This window comes from Terrapene carolina, unplaced genomic scaffold, assembly GCF_002925995.2.
Source record: "Terrapene carolina triunguis isolate 2854851 unplaced genomic scaffold, T_m_triunguis-2.0 Scaffold62, whole genome shotgun sequence".
NCBI lineage: Eukaryota > Metazoa > Chordata > Testudines > Emydidae > Terrapene > Terrapene triunguis.
Genome location: NW_020664413.1, coordinates 37,023,175 through 37,045,873, shown reverse-complemented (window position 1 = coordinate 37,045,873; position 22,699 = coordinate 37,023,175). Strand labels below are relative to the sequence as shown.

General features: G+C 41.7%; 1 protein-coding gene across 1 annotated transcript in view; it reads right to left on the bottom strand.

Annotated features, from left to right (window-relative positions):
- Positions 1–22,699, bottom strand: part of GORASP2 (golgi reassembly stacking protein 2) — a 37,870-nt gene that overhangs the window by 2,707 nt on the left and 12,464 nt on the right. Inside the window, exons 3-8 of the mRNA XM_024209173.1 lie at positions 20,708–20,911; positions 15,733–15,819; positions 14,992–15,122; positions 13,785–13,917; positions 13,538–13,661; positions 12,459–12,545 (exon numbers count right to left, since the gene is read on the bottom strand). Coding sequence (XP_024064941.1) covers positions 12,459–12,545; positions 13,538–13,661; positions 13,785–13,917; positions 14,992–15,122; positions 15,733–15,819; positions 20,708–20,911 — 766 coding nt within the window. The remainder of the gene's footprint in view (positions 1–12,458; positions 12,546–13,537; positions 13,662–13,784; positions 13,918–14,991; positions 15,123–15,732; positions 15,820–20,707; positions 20,912–22,699) is intronic.

Here is a 22,699-nt window from a genome sequence, read left to right as displayed (position 1 = left end):
ACTGAAACTTGGTCGGATAATACACGATTGGAATGTTGGTGTGGATGGGTACAGCTTGCTCAGGAAGGATAGACAGGGGAAAAAGGGAGGAGGTGTTGCCTTATATATTAAAAATGTACACACTTGGACTGAGGTGGAGATGGACCTAGGAGACGGAAGTGTTGAGAGTCTCTGGGTTAGGCTAAAAGGGGTAAAAAACAAGGGTGATGTCATGCTAGGAGTCTACTACAGGCCACCTAACCAGGTGGATGAGGCTTTTTTTAAACAACTAAGAAAATCATCCAAAGCCCAAGATTTGGTGGTGATGGGGGACTTCAACTATTCAAATATATGTTGGGAAAATAACACAGCGGGGCACAGACTATCCAACAAATTCTTGCACTGCATTGCAGACAACTTTTTATTTCAGAAGGTTGAAAAAGCTACTGGGGGGAAGCTGTTCTAGGCTTGATTTTAACAAATAGGGAGGAACTCATTGAGAATTTGAAAGTAGAAGGCTGCTTGGGTGAAAGTGATCATGAAATCAGAGTTTGCAATTCTAAGGAAGGGTAGAAGGGAGTGCAGCAAAATAAAGAATGGATTTCAGGAAGGTGGATTTTGGTAATCTCAGAGATCTGATAGATAAGGTCCCATGGAAATCAAGACTGAGAGGGAAAAACAACTGAGGAGAGTTGGCAGTTTTTCAAAGGGACACTATTAAGGGCCCAAAAGCAAGCTATACCGCTGGTTAGGAAAGATAGAAAATGTGGCAAAAGACCACCTTGGCTTATCCACGAGATCTTGCATGATCTAAAAAATGGAAACTAGGACAGATTACAAAGGATGAATATAGGCAAACAACACAGAAATGCAGGGGCAAGATTAGAAAGGCAAAGGCACAAAATGAGCTCAAACTAGCTACAGGAATAAAGGGAAACAAGACGATTTTTTATCAATACATTAGAAGCAAGAGGAAGACCAAAGACAGGGTAGGCCCACTGCTCAGTGAAGAGGGAGAAACAGTAACAGGAACAGATAACGAGTCTTGTGGATAAGGGAGAAGCTGTGGATGTGGTATACCTAGACTTTAGTAAGGCATTTGATATGGTCTCGCATGATATTCTTATCGATAAACTAGGCAAATACAATTTAGATGGGGCTACTATAAGGTGGGTGCATAACTGGCTGGATAACCGTACTCAGAGAGTTGTTATTAATGGTTCCCAATCCTGCTGGAAAGGCATAACAAGTGGGGTTCCGCAGAGGTCTGTTTTGGGACCGGCTCTGTTCAATATCTTCATTAACGACTTAGATATTGGCATAGAAAGTATGCTTATTAAGTGTGCAGATGATACCAAAATGGGAGGGATTGCAACTGCTTTGGAGGACAGGGTCATAATTCAAAATTATCTGGACAAATTGGAGAAATGGTCTGAGGTAAACAGGATGAAGTTTAACAAAGACAAATGCAAAGTGCTCCACTTAGGAAGGAAAAATCAGATTCACACATACAGAACGGGAAGAGATTGTCTAGGAAGGAGTACGGCAGAAAGGGATCTAAGGGTTATAGTGGACCACAAGCTAAATGAGAGTCAGTGTGATGCTGTTGCAAAAAAAGCAAACATGATTCTGGGATGTATTAACAGGTGTGTTGTGAGCAAGACACGAGAAGTCATTCTTCCGCTCTACTCTGTGCTGGTTAGGCCTCAACTGGAGTATTGAGTCCAGTTCTGGGCACCGCATTTCAAGAAAGATGTGGAGAAATTGGAGAGGGTCCAGAGAAGAGCAACAAGAATGATTAAAGGTCTTGAGAACATGACCTATGAAGGAAGGCTGAAAGAATTGGGTTTGTTTAGTTTGGAAAAGAGAAGACAGAGGGGACAGGATAGCAGTTTTCAGGTATTTAAAAGGGTGTCATAAGGAGGAGGGAGAAAACTTGTTCACCTTAGCCTCTAAGGATAGAACAAGAAGCAATGGGCTTCAACTGCAGCAAGGGAGGTTTAGGTTGGACATTAGGAAAAAGTTCCTAACTGTCAGGGTGGTTAAACACTGGAATAAATTGCCTAGGGAGGTTGTGGAATCTCCATCTCTGGAGATATTTAAGAGTAGGTTAGATAAATGTCTATCAGGGATGGTCTAGACAGTATTTGGTCCTGCCATGAGAGCAGGGGACTGGACTCGATGACCTCTCGAGGTCCCTTCCAGTCCTAGAATCTCTGAATCTATAAACACAAATAGAAAAGGCTATGGTTAAGGACAGAAATAAGGGCAAGTTTTAAAGTAATTTTCAAAGTTAGGCAAGGGCTATAAAATGCAATACAAGTGTGGAATTAAGATGGCATGTGCTTGCCATCATTCTGCCTGCCAACAGGTATATCCTGTTTTGTCCTCCACTTTCCTTTTTTTTTTTTTTTTTTTTTTTTTAAATGGATCCTCTATGGAGCAAGGACTACCTCTTTCTTCCTAAGTGTGTACACAGGGTTTAGGTTAATGAGGACTAATCCTGAAATAACCCTTTTGTGTCAACATTAATAGAATACTGTAAGATAAGATCCAACAAAAAAGTTATTTATTTAAAAACAAAAATCAACAGATTCAAAACAGAACCAGCCCAATAGTTACGATTAATAAGTAGGTCAGCAGTAAAATAATAGACTGATTCACAAAGAAAGCTTGTCTTTAGACTGAAAGCTAAGACTAGTATAAATATTTATCTGGGAAACTCAACTGTACACAGAAGCCCACCTTTAGCTACTATAAAGGCTTTAAACATCTTTGATTTACAGTTTCACTACTACAAGTATAGAAGTAGTGAACAGTTTTTTCCTGGGGATTTCAAAACCACATTCATATTGCCCAGAGTTGGCAGGGAAATGTTCACACTTTAATTAAAAGTGAACTTCTTAGTGGTTTGACATTTTAACGTTGTGGTATAGGAATTTAGAATTTCCTGACATTACCACTGCACACACATACTTAGCTCTACTGTATTTTCTTCCCACACTGGCAAATCTGCCTCTAAGAGTTTTGGGTTAATTTTTTAAAAACTTTACTACATTTCCAATATTTCAGTTGTATTAGCATGCAAAGTACGTTAAGTAATCCTATGTATCCTATACCATTTAATAGGGAATATATTGAGAAATTCTACATAAGACTTGCATTGTCTGTCAAACCTACAATAGAATGATTTTGGCACCTGAGGATTCAGTGTTCCATTAATCTCAGTGAATAAAACATTACCCTGTGAATAAAGTATGTAGCAAGAGTTTCCACACCAGTCTAAAATAATACATTATGGAAACTGAGCTAGTAAGCCTGTGCAATATAGGAACTCTCAATACTTTAGAGATAATGGAATCATCACTAAACATTTTATGGCAGATTGACAATGCCATCTTTTAGCAAAATTTATTAGGCTATTATCTAAACTGCTGTTCGTAACTTTAAACTGATCCAAATGCAAAAATAGCTGGCTATCACCCATTGTTCTAGATAGCTTATCATAAGATTATCAATATGCAGAGTATTAATATGAATACTAAATTAATCCAGTGTAAATATACATATGTAACTTTAGTCTAACCATACATATTGTGTTGCAAAATAGTGCAGTTAATGTGTCAAACATATCTGACACCTAAGCCAGTGGAACATAGCAGTCACAGGAGAATTCTTAAACCCACCCCATATATTTGCTTCTCTCCAAAAAGGAGAACCCCACTGGGCTATAGGGTAGCTGTCTCCTTCCTGGGCAAGGGCCTCTTGCTCTTCCCCTTTTCCCTGAAATGTAGCTAAGACAGTCATGCAGCACTGTTTGTTGTGGGGAGAAATGAAGTCTGCTGAGAGCAGCTTCCAGCTCCACTAGCTATTCAGTGGCCATCTAAATACCCAAGGGAAGTAGAACCCTCAGTTTTTGAGTCTTGCAGGAACTAGTCCTGCAGACCTCCAAGATGTACTGAGAGTTGACCAAAAAGATTAGCGGCTGAAAGATTGATTCAAATATTAAGAATTAAATGTATATAGGTTAATTAAGTGATAGCTAAAATATAGTGTGATTTTAGTCCAAAAATATTTGAAGGATGTAAATATCAAGGAGGGGGAGAGAGAGAGAGAATCATTTAGTTGGGACATGAGGTATAAATTGAGAAGAAATTAAGATAGATATCCTTTCCTGATATCTCCTAAATTTTTTTTCTGGCAGTGAGCTCTATTAGGCTGTGAAAATCCCATTGCTTGAGACTAGACTGGACAATACACTACCAGATATACATTAGGAATTAATCCTTCATTAGCAGGGGATGGACTAAATGACTTGGCAATGAACCTCTATTTATTTCCATGTTCTTTCTTGTATTGCATACACATTCAAATAGACATAGCTATTTTTACATCAAGATGGCCTCCAGATCTATGCCTCGTGTGTATGCGCGCTTATGGGGACAAAATCAGAAAGGCCAAGGCCCAAAATGAGTTATATCTAGCAAAGAACAATAAGAAGATGTTCTACAAATGCATTAGGAGTAAGAAGGACAAAGGAAAGTGTAGGTCCAATGACATCAATAAGGCTGAGGTATTGAGTATCTATTTTGCTTCAGTCTTCACAAAAGAAGTTTAAGTTTCTGGTTACAATTATGTAATAACAGCAAGAAGGAAGGAACACAAATCAGAATAGGGAAAACACAAGTTAAACAATATTTAGATGTATTCAAATTGCCTGGGCTTGATGAAATTCACCCTAGGGTACCTAAGGAACTAGTTGAAGCCATCATGGAGCCATTAGCAATTATCTTTGAGAACTCATGGAAGACAGGTGAAGTCCCAGAGGGCTGGAGAAGGGCAAATAGTACCTATCTTTAAAAAGGGGGAACAAAGAGGGCCTAGAGAATTATAGACTAGTCCACTTAGCTTCGATATTTGGAAAGATAATAGAACCAATTGTTAATCAATTTATGAGAACCTAGAGGATAATAGAGTGATAAGTAATAGCCTACATGGATTTGTCAACAAATCATGCTAAACCAATCTGATTTCCTTCTTTGACAGGGTTATTGGCCTAGTGGGTGGGAGGAAGCAGTGGATGGGATATCTTGATTTTTAGTAAGGGTTCTGACCCAGTTCCACAAGACATTCAAGCAAACTAAAGAAAAGTGACCTAGATTAAATTGCTATAAGGCAGGTGCACAATTGTTTGGAAAAAAATATTAAAAAGTATTTGTCAATGGTTTATTATCAAATTGGGAGGATATATCTAGTGGAGTCCTGCAGAGGCCTGTCCTAGGTTCAGTACTATTTAATATTTTCATCAATTGGATAATGAGGTGGGTGGTATGCTTATAAAAGTTTGTGGATGACAGGATTATAATTCAAAATAACCTTGATAAACTGGAGAACTGGTCTGAAATCATCAAGATGAAATTCAATAAAGTGTTACACTTAAAAAAAAATCAAATGTACAAGTACAAAATTGGGAATAACTGTCTAGGCAGTAATATTGCAGAAAAAGGATCTGGGGGATTACAGAGGATTGCAAACTGAATGAGCCAACACCATGTTGCAGTTGCAAAAAAAGGCTAATATTCTAGAGTGTATTAACAGAAGTGGAGTATAGGAGGTAATTGTCCCCCACTGCTCAGCACTGGGGAGGCCTCAGCTGGAGTACTGAGTCCAGTTTTGGAGGCCACACTAAAAAAGATGTAGACAAATTTGAGAGTCCAGAGGACAGCAACAAAAATGATACAAGGTTAAGAAAACCTGACCCAAGAGGAAAGGGTTTAAAAAAGAAAACAACACTGGGCTTGTTAAGTCTTGAGAAAAGAAGTGGAGGCCTGATACGTCTTCCAATATGTTTAAGGGATGCTATAAAGATAACTATCAATTGTTCTGTATGTCCACTGAAAACAGTATGAGTAGAAAGGGCTTAATCTGCCACAGGTAGGTTTACGGTAGATGTTAGAAAAAACTTTCTAACTGTAAGGATAGTTTAAGGTTTAAGCACTGGAACAGGTTACTAAGGATATGTCTACACTACGAAATTAGGTCGAATTTATAGAAGCCGGTTTTATAGAAATCGGTTGTATGCAGCCGATTGTGTGTGTCCCCACATAAAATGCTCTAAGTGCATTAAGTCGGCGGACCGCGTCCACAGTACCAAGGCTAGCGTGAACTTCTGGAGCGTTGCACTGTGGGTAGCTATCCCACAGTTCCCGCAGTATCTGCCGCCCATTGGAATTCTGGGTTGAGATCCCAATGCCTGAATGATGCAAAACAGTGTCGCGGGAGATTCTGGGTACATGTCGTCAGGCACCTCCTCCTCCGTCAGAGCAACTGCAGACAGTCGATTCGCGCCTTTTTACCTGGGTTACCTGTGTAGACAACATACCACGCCAAGCATGGAGCCCGCTCAGCTCAGCTCACCGTCACCATATGTCCTCTGGGTGCCAGCAAACGTAGTACTGCATTGCTACACAGCAGCAGCTAATTGCCTTTTGGCAGTAGATGGTGCAGTATGACTGGTAGTCTTCATCGGCGATCTGGGTGCTGGCAGACGTGGGGCTGCATTGCACACAGCGGCAGCCCCATGCCTTTTGGTAGAAGATAGTATATTATGACTGGTATCCGTCGTCATCGTACTGCAGTGGCTGTCAATCATGGGCACCTGGGCAGACATGCTCAGTCCTATCGAACTGTCTTGACGATGATGGCTATCAGTCGTAGTATGCTATTTTCTGCCAAGCACCCAGAAGATGCCGAGGGCTATCAGTCATGCTGCACCGTCGTCTTCCAGCTTAAGATGTAAAAAATAATTTGTTCTGTATTCATTTGCTTCCCCCTCCCTCCGTGAAATCAACAGCCTGCTAAACCCAGGGTTTTGAGTTCGAGTTCAATCTTTGGGGGGGCCATTCTGTGTGACAGTTGTTTGTGTTTCTCCCTGATGCACAGCCACCTTTGTTGATTTTAATTCCCTGTACCTGTAAGCCATGTCGTCACTCGCCCCTCCCTCCCTCCGTCCGTCAGATACTAGTTTCGCGCCTTTTTTCAGACAAGACGCCATAGCACTGGGATCGTGGAGCCCGCTCAGATCACCGCGGCAATTACGAGCACTATGAACACCACGCGCATTGTCCTGAAGTATATGCAGAGCCAGGACATGCCAAAGCAAAACCAGGACCAGCCGAGGAGGCGATTGCAGCGCAGCGACGAGAGTGATGAGGAAATTGACATGGACATAGACCTCACACAAGGCACAGGCCCCAGCAATGTGGAAATCATGGTGTTACTGGGGCAGGTTCATGCCGTGGAACGCCGATTCTGGGCCCGGGAAACAAGCACAGACTGGTGGGATCGCATCGTGTTGCAGGTGTGGGACGATTCCCAGTGGCTGCGAAACTTTCGCATGCGTAAGGGCACTTTCATGGAACTTTGTGACTTGCTTTCCCCTGCCCTGAAGCGCCAGAATACCAGGACGAGAGCAGCCCTCACAGTTGAGAAGCGAGTGGGGATAGCCCTGTGGAAGCTTGCAACGCCAGACAGCTACCAGTCAGTGGGGAATCAATTTGGAGTGGGCAAATCTACTGTGGAGGCTGCTGTGATCCAAGTTGCCAGGGCAATCAAAGACCTGGTGATATCAAGGGTAGTGACTCTGGGAAACGTGCAGGCCATAGTGGATGGCTTTGCTGCAATGGGATTCCCAAACTGTGGTGGGGCAATAGACGGAACCCATATCCCTATCTTGTCACCGGAGCACCAAGCCACCGAGTACATAAACCGCAAGGGGTACTTTTCAATGCTGCTGTAAGCCCTGGTGGATCACAAGGGACGTTTCACCAACATCAACGTGGGATGGCCGGGAAAGGTACATGATGCTGGCGTCTTCAGGCACTCTGGTCTGTTTCAAAAGCTGGAGGAAGGGACTTTCTTCCCGGACCAGAAAATAACCGTTGGGGATGTTGAAATGCCTATCGTGATCCTTGGGGACCCAGCCTACCCCTTAATGCCATGGCTCATGAAGCCGTACACAGGCAGCCTGGACAGGAGTCAGGACCTGTTCAACTACAGGCTGAGCAAGTGCCGAATGGTGGTGGAATGTGCATTTGGATGTTTAAAAGCGTGCTGGTGCAGCTTACTGACTCGCTCAGACCTCAGCGAAAAGAATATCCCCATTGTTGTTGCTGCTTGCTGTGCGCTCCACAATATCTGTGAGAATAAGGGGGAGACATTTATGGCGGGGTGGGAGGTTGAGGCAAATCGCCTGGCTGCTGATTACGCGCAGCCAGACACCAGGGCGGTTAGAAGAGCACAGCAGGGCGCGATGTGCATCAGAGAAGCTTTGAAAACGAGTTTTGTGACTAGCTAGGCTACGGTGTGAAACTTCTGTTTGTTTCTCCTTGATGAACCCTCCGCCCCACCCCGGTTCACTCTACTTCCCTGTAAACCAACCACCCCACCCTCCCCTCCCCCCTTCGAGCACCGCTTGCAGAGGCAATAAAGTAATTGTTACTTCACATTCATGCATTCTTTATTAATTCATCACACAACTAGGGGGATAATTGCCAAGGTAGCCCAGGATGGGTGGGGGAGGAGGGAAGGAAAAGGACACACTGCAGTTTAAAACTAACTCTTATTGAAGGCCAGCCTTCTGATGCTCGGGCAATCATCTGGGGTTGGGTGGCCGGAGGCCCCCCCACCGTGTTCTTGGGCGTCTGGGTGAGGAGGCTATGGAACTTGGGGAGGAGGGCTGTTGGTTACAGAGGGGCTGTAGCAGCGGTCTCTGCTTCTGCTGCCTTTCCTGCAGCTCAACCATACGCTTGAGCATATCAGTTTGATGCTCCAGCAGCCGGAGCATTGACTCTTGCCTTCTGTCTGCAAGCTGACGCCACCTATCATCTTCAGCCCGCCACTTGCTCTGTTCATCCCGCGATTCAGCCCGCCACCTCTCCTCTCGTTCATACTGTGCTTTTCTGTAGTCTGACATTGACTGCCTCCACGCATTCTGCTGTGCTCTTTCAGCGTGGGAGGACATCTGGAGCTCCGTGAACATATCATCCCAAGTCCGCCGTTTTCTCCTTCTAATCTTCACTAGCCTCTGCGAAGGAGAAACATTTGCAGCTGGTGGAGGAGAAGGGAGAGGTGGTTAAAAAAAGACACATTTTAGAGAACAATGGGTACACTCTTTCATGTTAAATTTTGCTGTTCACATTACACAGCACGTGTGCTTTCGTTACAAGGTCGCATTTTTCCTCTTATATTGAGGGCCTGCCGGTTTGGTGTGAGAGATCACTCACGCAGTGCCAGGCAACAGAATTCGGCTTGCAGGCAGCCATGGTAAGCCACAGTCTTTTGGCTTTTTTAACCTTCTTAACATGTGGGAATGGTTTCAAACAGTAGCGCCTTCATTTCCCATACAAAGCACCCGTTGGGTTGGCTATTTAAAATGGGTTTGCAATGTAAAAGGAGGGGCTGCGGTTTCCAGGTTAACATGCAGCACAAACCCAACTAACCCCCCTCCCCAATTATTGGGGATGATCACTTCACCCCTCCCCCCCCACCGCGTGGCTAACAGCGGGGAACATTTCTGTTCAGCAGAGCAGGAAGGGGCACCTCTGAATGTCCCCTTAATAAAATCGCCCCATTTCAACCAGGTGAACGTGAATGATATCACTTTCCTGAGGATAACAAAGAGTGATAAGGAATGGATGTTGTCTGCATGCCAGCAAACACCGGGACCATACGCTGCCATGCTTTGTTATGCAATGATTCCAGACTACGTGCTACTGGCCTGGCGTGGTAAAGTGTCCTACCATGGCGGACGGGATAAGGCAGCCCTCCCCAGAAACCTTTTGCAAAGGCTTTGGGAGTACATGAAGGAGAGCTTTCTGGAGATGTCCCTGGAGGATTTCCGCTCCATCCCCATACACGTTAACAGACTTTTCCAGTAGCTGTACTGGCCGCGATTGCCAGGGCAAATTAATCATTAATCATTAAACACGCTTGCTTTTAAACCATGTGTAATATTTACAAAGGTACACTCACCAGAGGTCCCCTGTGTGCCCTCAGGGTCTGGGAGCACGCTTTGGGTGAGTTCAGGGGTTACTGGTTCCAGGTCCAGGGTGATAAACATATCCTGGCTGTTGGGGAAACCGGTTTCTCCGCTTCCTTGCTGCTGTGAGCTATCTACATTATCTTCATCCTCATCTTCCTCGTACCGCGAACCCGCTTCCCTGTATGTTTCTCCAGTGAAGGAGTCATAGCACACGGTTGGGGTAGTGGTGGCTGCACCCCCTAGCATGGCATGCAGCTCCGCGTAGAAGCGGCATGTTTGCGGCTCTGCCCCGAACCTTCCGTTTGCCTCTCTGGCTTTGTGGAAGGCTTGCCTTAGCTCCTTAATTTTCACACGGCACTGCTGTGCGTCCCTGTTATGGCCTCTGTCCTTCATGGCCTTGGAGACCTTTTCTAATATTTTGCCATTTCCTTTACTGCTACGGAGTTCAGCTAGCACTGATTCATCTCCCCATATGGCGAGCAGATCCCGTACCTCCCGTTCGGTCCATGCTGGAGCTCTTTTGCGATCCTGGGACTCCATCACGGTTACCTGTGCTGATGAGCTCTGCGTGGTCACCTGTGCTCTCTACGCTGAGCAAACAGGAAATGAAATTCCTGTCTACCTGGTCAGTGCATCTGAGTTGAGAGTGCTGTCCAGAGCGGTCACAATGAAGCACTGTGGGATAGCTCCCGGAGGCCAATAACGTCAAATTCCATCCACACGACCCGCTAAGGCCAATTTTATCACTAATCCGCTCGGAGATGGAGTAAAGAAACCGGTTTAAAGGGCCCTTTAAGTCGAAAGAAAGGGCTTCGTCGTGTGAACGTGTCCAGGCTTAATTCGATTTAATGCTGCTAAAGTCGACCTAAACTCGTAGTGTAGACCAGGCCTAAGGAAGGTTGTGGAATCCCCATCACTGGAGATTTTTAAGAACAGGTTAGACAAAACACCTATCAGGGATGGTTTTAGTATACTTGGTCCTGCATCAGTGCAGAGGGATGGACTAGGCGACCTCTCGAGGTCCCTTCCAGCCCTACATTTCTGTGATTCTGTATGTTTCATCCCTAACCAATTTCATATTCATGTGCATGTATAGGCCTTAAGATCTCAGTTCCACTGTAACTTAATATGCATTAAGTACATTTCAGACCACAGAAATTTAGTGATGGGTTGGTTACATTTTACTTTTACTCCTAATGTCAAACTGCAGTTAAAAAAAAAAAAGATAGGATGAACTCCTGACCCCACTGAACTCAATGGCAAAACTCGTTTGTTTCAACAAGGCTAGGATTTCATCAACATTTATTGTAGATACAACTGTTCTCTGAAAATGCAGATACTAACAAATTGGGGGATTTTCAGGTATTTGAGAGTCCAGTCCCAGTTTGCCAACCCACTACTCCCTCTTTATTTAGATTACGCCTCAAAACTCTGTTCCACAGTGACACAGAGTGCTAGGTACAAAGGCCTGAGTCAGCACTCTTCACAGCAGCCCCAATTAGGCAAAGCCTAATTTGTGGGCCCGGCAGGGCAGAAAGGCCAATTAAGCTATTAGGCAAGAGCCCACAACTAGGCACAGGAAGGAAGAGCACAGGGGGGAAGCAGGCAGTAAGAGGGAGAGAGAGATTGCGCTTCTCTGGTTGGGAAAGGTCTTATGTATGCTGTGAGGGTGGTGGGATGCAACTGTATATAAACTGCACAGGGTACTGAACCAGCAAAAAGGTCTCTGTCTCAGTCCACAAATTATGCAAAGGCAGGACCAAGGCAGCCCTTTTACACACAGTTCAAGAGAGTCAACATTTAAAAAACTTAATTGAAACATCAAATTTAGCACATGTACCTTGTCCTCCCTCATCCCCTCTCTTCCCTACTGGATGTCAGCCTCATTGGTCACATGTCTAAAATTTGATTGTACGGTGTTCAAGGCAAAGGCCATACAATCCCCCCCTCCCTCCATTAAGGGTCTAGCACAATTATAAGCGCAGAAGTAAAAATCTAAGTGAACAGCAAGTATGGTTTATCTAGATATAGAAATGTAGGGCTGGAAGGGACATCAAGACATCATTTCATCCATCCACTCATGCTGAGGCAGGACCAAGCAAACCTAGATCATCCCTGACAGGTGTTTGTCTAACCTGTCCTTAAAACCTCCAATGACAGAAATTCCACAACCTCCCTGGGTACCCTATTCCAGTACTTAACTATCCTTAGAACAGCATTACACCTTAATGCTGTTAGAACACATTATGACAATGAAAGGGACAAATTACTCCTATATTCCAGTTAGACAAAATGACAGAAACTGACATAAAATAGATAATTTTCTTAAGAATGGGGCCAAAAAATACAAACCACCTCTTTCTCCCCATCATTCTATACTATCTTGAATTATTTTGTTTCTAAAACGTTTGAGCTTGCTCAAATTTTCACTACTCACCTGGTAATGTAGTTGCTGGGTTAACTGGTGGCACTGAACTGAGGGACTGATTTACTTGTGGTGGCAATAATGGTACTGTTGGGACACCTAATGAAAGATACATGAAAGTATATACCATCATTTCAAATATGTCCAAGTATGCAACATTCCAACCCGCTTCCTCACACAGTATCTCTAAGAAGAGCTTATAGGTAGGGCCCTACCAAATTCATGGTCATAGGATTTTAAAAAAATCATAAATTTCATGATTTTAGCTATTTAAATCTTAAATTTCACAGTATTTGGGGGCGGGTGTGTGTCACAAGGCTATGGGGGGGGCACTGTGGTACTGCTACCCTTACTTCTGCGCTGTTGCTGGCAGTGGCACTGTCTTCAGAGCTGGGCAGCTGAAGAGTAGTGGCTGCTGGCTGGGATCCCAGCTCTGAAGGCAGAGCTGCCACCAGCAGCAGTGCAGAAGTAAGGATAGCATGGTACGGTATTGCCACCCTTACTTCTGCACTGCTACTGGCAGGGCGATGCCTTCAGAGCTGGGCACCCGGCCAACAGCCGCCACTCTGGCCATCCAGCTCTGAAGGCAGCACAGAAGTAAGGGTGGCAATACCATGACCCCCATGAAACTCACTTTTAAGTTAGAACCCTCAATTTGAGAAACTTTGGTCTCCCCTGTGAAATCTGTATAGTATACGGTAAAAGCGCACAAGACCAGATTTCATGGCCCGTGATTTTTTTTTCATAGCCATGAATTATAGGGATTCAATGTTTCTGCATTAGCATTTTATGCCATGTTTATAAGGTTTTACTATGAGTAATTTTGAACCCTGGTGTTAGCAGGTTTGAAGACACACACCTTACAGTGAAAGTACATTTTACCATTGGACTATGATGTGAAATATACTAAGCCCTATTTTTTGGGAAATGGTTTTGGGAGACGCAAAGGGAAGAAGTGAACTCTGGAAATCATATGCATTTCTACAAACATGTTTTCTCTTTGTGAAGTTAACTGACAAATCCATTTTTCTGAATTACAGAAGTCAATAAATTATGAATGCATTTCACAAGTGAGGTTTTTTAATACATACCTGTACTGAGAACACTACTGACTGTGGTAGGGGTTGAACTAATGGACAGTCCTGACAGACCCTGTTCAATTCCTGTTGTTCCAGGCGGTAACGTGGATGGGGGATTAACTGAAGACAGTTGAACCTTACAAAAATGAGAAGTTAGTGTTAACAGTTTTTTGTTTCACTGGAATCCACAAAAATGAAAAATGTTAGTTATACTTTCACAGTTATGATTTTATCAAGCACAAAAGAGATTACAACTTACCTCTGTAAATCCATCTTTGAGTGGACTGATGGGTGCACTATGCAATTGCCCAGGGAGAGAAATTTTCTTTCCCTCTTCAAATGGACGTGTAGGTATCCGATGTAAATACCCATAGCCAATACCACATCCTAGGCTTTTAAAATATGAACATTTAAAGGTTAGACAGAGACAGACCAGTCTGAACTTGGTACATGCATAAGCCACCATCACCATAGACCCTACACTAAACAAACAGCACAGAGCAACCTTGCCTAACATGAAAAGGACTCAGTTCTCGGATTCCCAAAAAACACAAGAATGGTGTCTTGAACTACAGCGAGACACAGAAATGTGTCCACCAATAGAGCTGCAGGCACTCAGCAACCACAGGACAGTTCCCCGTACAGTATTTTTTCCCCCAAGGGCTTCCTTTGTGTAATCCAGTTTTAAGTGACAACTAATGAGGCTTCTATAACTTCCTTTGGGGGACTGGTTTACAATATACCATAAGCAAATAGCTATTAGAAAACATAGCCAATTACCTGCAAATGGCTCAAGATGTCATAATAAATCTCAAGATAGAATAAAGCCTTATAAATCACTATGTGCCCATTGTTATAGGGAAAAGTACTAGAGTGTACATAGTCATTTTTCTGAGGAGAGAAACACTCTCACTAGTAGATTATACTTATTACTTTGAACCTCTATAGCTTCTTTCAACCACTAATATCACTACACAACACCACAGGTGTTCAAAAGATTTAAAAACTATTAGAAACATAGCTAAGCCTCAACCACACCCTTGTAAAATAGATTTACAGATGGGGAAATAAGGTACAGAACTTAGTTACCTGCCCAAAATCAGAGTAAGTCAGAGATACAGCTGAAAATACAACCCAGGTATGTCAGCTGCAGTCTTCTGTTCTAGACACTATATGCTTTAGCATACTATACGGTATCAAGATTTCAAGTCTAATGCACTAAGCATTCATAAAGTTTTATGAACTTTTAAACGAGCTAATGTGAGTAACTACAAAAAACATGGGGCCTCTTACAAACTAATTTGTATGTAAATCACCACTGCACAGTTTCTTATTAACGGTAATACTCTTTGCAGCAGGAATTACCTTTTCCTCTGTTTCTACAGCATCAAGCATAGTGGGGACCTAACTCTGAATGGGCTAGGTGCTGCTGCAAAACAACTATTTGGTATGTTGAATTAGCTTACCTGCCTTCTCCACCCCATGCAGAATTGGGGGTAATAATCACCTCTCGACAATTATCCGTGTCTGTGTTGTACACATAAAGTTTTAATGGTTTTCCTTCGTGTGTTTCAATAAGAGAGAACAGATCTTCGGACTGAAAAAAATAGGAACATTGCAAATTGGTTAATTTTTTTAAATAGTATTTTAATTTTAGAATCTAAAAAACCATGGAAATTAGTATCTCATAGGCTCCAATGCAGAACTAGCAGAGCCTGGCACCTCTGAGGTATTTATTGCAGGACTGGTGTGTCTGTGTGTGTCTGTGTCTGTGTGTCTGTAAAAATAAAATTTCAATGTACTCCACAAATAAAATAGTTTATCTATATTTTCAGACTGAAAAACTGAGAAGACAAACTACTACATTTGGGATGATAACTCAGATTTCAAATCAAAATTAAAAAATGAAAGTTTAAATCATATTTTACTAGTTTAAATTTCTAATAAATATTTCAAATTATTTTTAAAAATAATATTTTTAAAAAGTGTACACTAATCCCATCTTATTATATGAAGGCATTTTAAACAGCATTTTTTAACTCTAAAGTTATATTTGTGTACTCAGAAATGTAGACTTGCTGTGCCAGAGCTCCTTCAACTAAGTGGCAAAGAACTTCTATTAGCAGAGGACACTGAGAAAGTTGGGGTTAATATTAATATTGCTCTGGTACTCTGCTTCTTGTAAATGAAATTCAAAGTTATATTACCTCATTCATGACAGTATCTGCTCCGATGACATAGTCACTATGTGGTCTAAGACCTGCTAGTGCAGCAGGAGAATTTGATTCGACTTCCTAGTTTCAAGATATAAAATTACAAAAGTTAAATATCCTCAAAGTATTAGCAAACACAGTAATAAGCCCCTTCCCAAACTTTGAGTTTAAAGGAATTAACACACACAAAATGTAAAATGTTCCAAATACTTATTCTACATTTAGTCCCATTTTAAAAGATACTGTAAGATATTCAAAATTCCTACTACAACAGTACATATACAAATATAAGATTTGATAAGATAACCCACAGACATATGGATCTCTGTTTTGTCACTATTTTCCCCTGCCACACACAATGCTTTGACTCCAGTCTTCAAGCTGGAGGATGTGGTGGAGAGACCTCAATATTTATGCAAAAATGAGTATTAATTATAATGTAGTCTTACAATGTTAGGTCATTACAAACTAGATTGCACCTTTATTGAATTTTAGGATGTAGTTACAACTATGTTATACTATCGGGGGTAGCAGTGTTAGTTTGTATCCACAAAAACAACGAGGAGTCCGGTGGCACCTTAAAGGCTAACAGATTTATTTATAAAAACCCACTTCTTCAGATGCATGGAGTGAAAATTACAGATGCAGGCATTATTATACTGACACATGAAGAGAAGGGAGTTACCTTACCAGTGCTGACAGGGCCAATTCAATCAGGATAGATGTAGTCAGGGCTGGCTCTGGCTTTTTTCCCCGAGTGCGGCAGGGGAGGGCGCCGAGCCCGGCCGCAGGCCGCTCTCCCCGACCAGCCGGAGCGCCAGGGGGAGGGCGGCGAGCCCGCCGCGGCTCCGCTGGCGGCCAGAGCCCCGGGAGGAGGGCGAAGAGCCTGGCCGGGGCTCCGCTCTCCCCGGCGGCCAGCCCGCTGCGGCTCCGCTCTCCCCAGCGGCCGGAGCGCCACAGGGAGGGCGACTAGTCCAGTGGCGGCCAGAGCGCTGGGGGAGGGCGGCGAGCCCGCTGCGGCTCCACTCTCCCCGGTGGCCGGAGCCGGAGCGCCGCCCCCCTCCAGGTGCCGCCCCAAGCACAAGCTTGGTGCCTGGAGCCGGCCCTGGATGTAGTCCACACCCAATAATTGATGAGGTGTCAATGCCAGGAGAGGGAAAGTTGCTTTTGTAGTGAGCAAGCCACTCCAAGTCCCTATTCAAGCCCAAATTAACGGTGTTAAATTTGAAGTCAAAAACAGACTTCAAAGAGAAACAGCAAATTCATTTGCTAATTTAACACCATTAATATGGGCTTGAATAGGGTCTGGAAGTGGCTGGCTCACTACAAAAGCAACTTTCCCTCTCCTGGTATTTTCACTCCATGCATCTGAAGAAGTGGTTTTTTTTTTTTTACCCACGAAAGCTTATGCCCAAATAAACCTGTTAGTCTTTAAGGTGCCACCGGACCCATTGTTTTTATGGATACAGACTAACTCGGCTACCCTCAATACTTGTCTCCTGGCATTGACACCTCCTCATCAATTATTGGGAATGGACTACATCCACCCTGATTGAATTGGCCCTCCTCGTTGTTTTTATGTTATACTATGATACTTGAGAAAACGTTACTGGATACAAGCCAAGTGAGATAACTTGTTTATGACCCTTGGACTGCAGCCTGACAGTCCGGTCTATTTGCCTTTGTTTTATGAATTGAAGGATGTGTATAGGTGTCAAATGGTAGTTGTGTGTTGTATGGAATTTTCCACAGGCATCTTTGAATTCAAGTAGTAATTGTTGCAACTGGGAAAACACCATTTACTTGAATAGGCAAACCTTACCACAGAGCAGGATACTTTTTTGGTATAAATCATCAATGGGCAAAGAAAGTTTTATCCCTAATGACATTTCTTGCAAATAGTTGGTCCTAACTTCAAAATGGTGTTAAGAGCAAAAAACAAAAAGGTCATGAATAGGGATGTGTTATCCCAGTCATAAATAGGAGTAAAGTGGGTTTCTTTCATAAACACACTAACATCTTCATTTTTCAAATGTAAAAGAACATTTATGGTTGGGAAATATTTTACAGAAAATGTTACTTATAACACGTTTCCACTCCAAAATAAAAAATCTTGTAATTCTTTAGATGATTAGAGTCCATGAGCCTCTTTCAGATGTATATTCACAAATATTTTCTCTAAAGTAAGCATCTAATGTCATAACTTCCTAATGCAATTGTTATGTGAATAGGAAATGGTTACACACCAACACAGCAAGGTCAATTAATGCTTAATTACCTATCTAAGAAACTATTTTAAAATAGAAATTTATATTGATGCAGTATTTCAGCAACTCCTCACAAACCAAGAATCACCTCTTCAAAGACTGTGGAGAAAGGACAGCAACTTAGTAACTCTTCTAGTTTGAGGACAAGGTGGAAGAGGTGATATCTTTTATTAGATCGACTGCCACTGGTGGAAGAGATAAGCTTTTGAGCTTACACAGAACCAGACCCGAAGAAGAGCTCTGTGTAATCTCGAAATGTTAAGACCACTTTAAAAGCTTTTTAAGACCAGGCGCATTGAACTTTTTAAAAACAGAATTTCAATTCCTGTTGAACCCTAATGAAACTGAAGAAATCTCAGAAATAGAATTAAAAAAAATAAATAAAACCTCTAACATGAAAGGTTATCTAAGAGATTCCTGCCACAAAAAAACCACAAGCACTTAGAAGTGTGCTACATATTCATTAAAGGGACTGAATGTTCAGGAGCTGAGGCTGTCAACAAAACCAACTCATGAAGCCATTGAGTCAATATATTTTAGTCCAACTCAGTCCTAAAAAGGTGCACCTTGGCCTCCAGTAAAGCTATGACAGGAGAAGGGTATAAAACTCTTCTCTGCTCATCTAAAACGCACACATTCAAACACCTTGTCTCTACAAGCAAACTGCCACAAACCTAACAAGAACAAAAGAGAAGCCTCTGACAACATCCCCAAGACTTCAACAAGGAAGTTAAAGCACTGCCCAAATAGTTAGATTTAAAACTCCTGTAAGGATTTGATTGAGATATTGAAATACTATTGTCACTTAAGACATTAACAATTTCTCCTGCAAGCCCCATAGTTTAGACCATGTATTTCAGGACAAGAGCTAAATGTTGGTAAATAGAGAAACAGAGTTTTAAATTTTGATTTAAGATTAATATTCGTTAGTTGTCCTGTATTAAGGCAGCTCCTTAAAATAGCTTCTTGAAAGCAAGAGATTTAAAAATTTGACTTCCTAGAGTTTGGTTAAAATTGCTTACTTAACCTAAAATGATTTATAAATTGGCAATCAATAACCAGACAGGAAGTAACTGCCCTTAAGAACATTATTTTGCCCATTTATAAAATGTTTTAGTAATTTAAAAATATACCAAGACTGGACTCCCAATAATTTTGGGACATAATATGGTGGTCTTAACTTTCCAAGAATAAAAGCACTCCAGAAATAGTTTTAGCTCAAAGGTATGATCTTTGGATATGTCTCCACTACCCATGTTACAGCGTGGCCATGGCAGTGCTGTGACGTAGGCAGTGTAGTCATGCATTATCGCCGGGGGAGAGTTTGTTGCGCATGGGGTGTGTTTTTTTCACATCCCTGAACGACAAAAGTTTTAGCACTGAAAGTGGCAGTATAGACAGCCTTAGTTTAAAGCTTTCCACGAAGAGATAACAGAATAACTGTTTCACATTCATGTTTCTTTTCCTTTCTTTAATAAAATAATGGTATAGTAGATCACAACTTTTATATCAGTCAACAATGTGATACAGTTGTGAAGAAAGCTAATACTCTAAGATGCATTAACAGGAATGTCACACAAGATACAGGAAATAACTGTCCTGATCTACAAAGCACTCATGAGGACTCAAATGGAGTACTGTGTTCAGTTTGGGCACCACTCTCAGGATATGAACAAACTGGAGGAGAGGTATAAAACTATAAAATAAAGATTAGGAAACCTGAGCTATGAAGAAAGGTTAAAAATGCTGGGCATGTTTAGTCTTGAGAAAAGGAGACTGAGGGGGGACCTGATAACTGTCTTCAAATATATTAAGGGCTATTATAAAGAAGATGTTGATCAACTGTTTTCCAGGATCACTTAAGGACGGACAAAAAAGTAGTAATTGGATCAACCTGCAGCAAGGGAGATTTAGGTAAGATATTAGGAAAATCTTTCTAAGGCTGTGCCACTTTCAGCGCTAAAACTTTTGTCGTTCAGTGGTGTGAAAAAACACACCCGAGCAACAAAAGTTTTAGTGCTGAAAAACACCAGTATAGACAGCACTTTATCGCCAGGAGCGATAAAGGTACCACCGCTCATTCGGGGTGGGTTTTGTTTTGTTTTTTAATCGCCAGGAGAGCTCTCCCCCAGTGATAAAGCGTGTCTACATTGCCCATGTCACAGCGCTGCCACGGCCATGCTGTAACGTGGGTAGTGTAGACATACCCTAATTGTAAGGATAGTTAAGTACTGGAATAAGTCACCAATGGGAGGTTGTGGAATCCCTGTCATTGGAGGTTTTTAAGAGCAGGTTAGACAAACCCCTATCAGGGGGTTTAGGTATATTAGGTAAAGTCTAGGTATATTTGGTCCTGCCTAAGTGCAGGGGGATTGATGAGATGACATCTGGAAGTCCTACATTTCTGATTCTGTGACTCTGCTTACTTGTAATTGCGGTGACTACTAAGGTATGCAGAAGAACCCCTGTGACTAAAATAGTGGGAGCCACATCCCTAAATTGGCTTACCATTTCTTGTTTCTCTAGACAACCTTTTTTAGTAATTTTGGAGATAAATTACTTGGCACTGAATAGCTAGCCTTCCCACTCCACGGGGCATGTTTGTTATTTATTTTCAGCTAAAAATTAACAATAAATGCAATATGATAAGTTGTAGGCAATGACTTTTTACAGTAGAGAAGCCTTGAAAAGATTGTACGTACCAATACATGCCATACATTTTCGTTGGCTCCATCGAAACTGCAGAAACGAATACTCACTCCCAGCAGGCCCTGTCCACCCCACATATTACTGGGAGTTACTGATGTTTCTCTCAGTTCCAGCGTTTTGCTACTGTACACTTGCATTTTTACAGGCTTTTCAACATTTGCTTTCAACAGATCCTTGAGTGTGTCATTGTCTTTATTCTGAAAGTATACATACAAATTACTGTGGTTTATAGTGTTTAACAAAAGAAGCGTTCAATTTTATAGCACCAAGTTTGCATTTCAAAGGTCATACAGAGAACACCGAGATTAGGAAGAATTTATTGGATTTCTCTACAGTAGCTTTCATATTAAAATTTTTCAATTCCTCAGAGTTTCCTATCAAGTAATTTCCTTAACTTCTATATTCACAGTAAGAAATATACCTAAAGTTTTGTCTTGATTTTCACACACACAAATCACCCAAACATAAGCAATTCAACATTAAGGAAATTAATTCTTTGCGCTTTAATGTGGTAGGAATCTAGCATTGGTAAGCAATGATTTGTCTTATGCAGTACATAAACATAACATGGTAAGTAATTATTAAGTTTCCAATCACTTTGTATACAAAAGTCTTTAACTGTAGGGTTACTTTTTGTTTGCTCCAGAAGTGCAGAGTGAGTTTCTTCTGGACTTGAGAAAGTAAGCAAGCTTTCACAATAGACATTTTCTAGATAGACTAATGTTCCTATAGGATAGTGATATTCAGAGTGAGGCTTTCAAGCCACAAGTGGCTTTTTAATGTGTCTCCTGTGGCTTTTTGTAGCACATGATATTAAAACACTGATTTAATTATTAACCAGTCAGAATGTTTTAATGTTATTAACAAATTGTAGTTGATAAAATAATACTTGGTCAGTCATTTTGCTGTGAGAATAATTATATATAATTGCATTTATAATATATATAATTATTCTCACAGCATAATGACTGACCAAGTATTTATATATAAATAAAAACTATTTCCCCATCATACTGTTTAAATATGAATATATATAGCATAATAAATTAAACATATTCACATTACTGTGACTCTTTTGGGTAATGCGGATTGCTAATTTGGCTCCTAAACCACTTAGGTCTGAGTATCACTGCTATAGGATCTGAAACAGTCCAAGTAATCTTACATTAATTTGTTTATTCAAAAACCATATAGAACACACTACTGAGCCCAAATCTAGCTCCAAATTTTAGCTCTTATTTAGTTGCAAAATAAAAGCATTGGAATCCAAAATGACTTAGCTTAAAACAAATGTTTTTAAAGTTTTTGGGAAAAGAGTTGTTCCATAATTAACAACAGGGTATTGCAAATAGCAATTCAATAGCCAAAAGCTAGCCCTTCCAGATGTAAACAATAATCCAAATATGCAAAGTAACTATTCCAGACATTTAGTTCAAGGCTGTAAAATGTTTACATTTACAATACAATGTTAGCACATGGTGTCCCTTTGCAAAAACAAGCCTTGTGGTTCAGAAAACTTTCTGAATTATATTTCCAGTTTACTTTGACTTCAAGTGCCTATTTTCTTTGCTTGCATTGGACCTACAAAGAATGCAACCAGAACTGCACTTTGATCAAAGAAGCTCCTTGTTATTTCCCCCATAGGCTTAGAAGTCTTCTGCGCTGAAAAGCCTGTGTAGATGCAGTTACACTATCCTGCATTACAAACCCTGGAAGATGTGGCTCTACTAAGGCTGCCCTATCTCTCCTTTTAGAAGTTCTGATCTTCAATCACCTGCTATCTCAAAGTCAGAGAGAAGCACCTGTGCAGTTCTTCTTTAGTTATGGCAGCAGCATCAAAACAGTGCACAAGATTCACTTCAGTGATTGCAGAATGCATGCGATCTTTTCTGTGGAAAGTTCCATTTACCCAGCGTGTCCCACAGGACCTGTTACCCTCTCTGGCAAGTGGCCTGTACCACATGGGAGGTGCCAGGATCAAATTA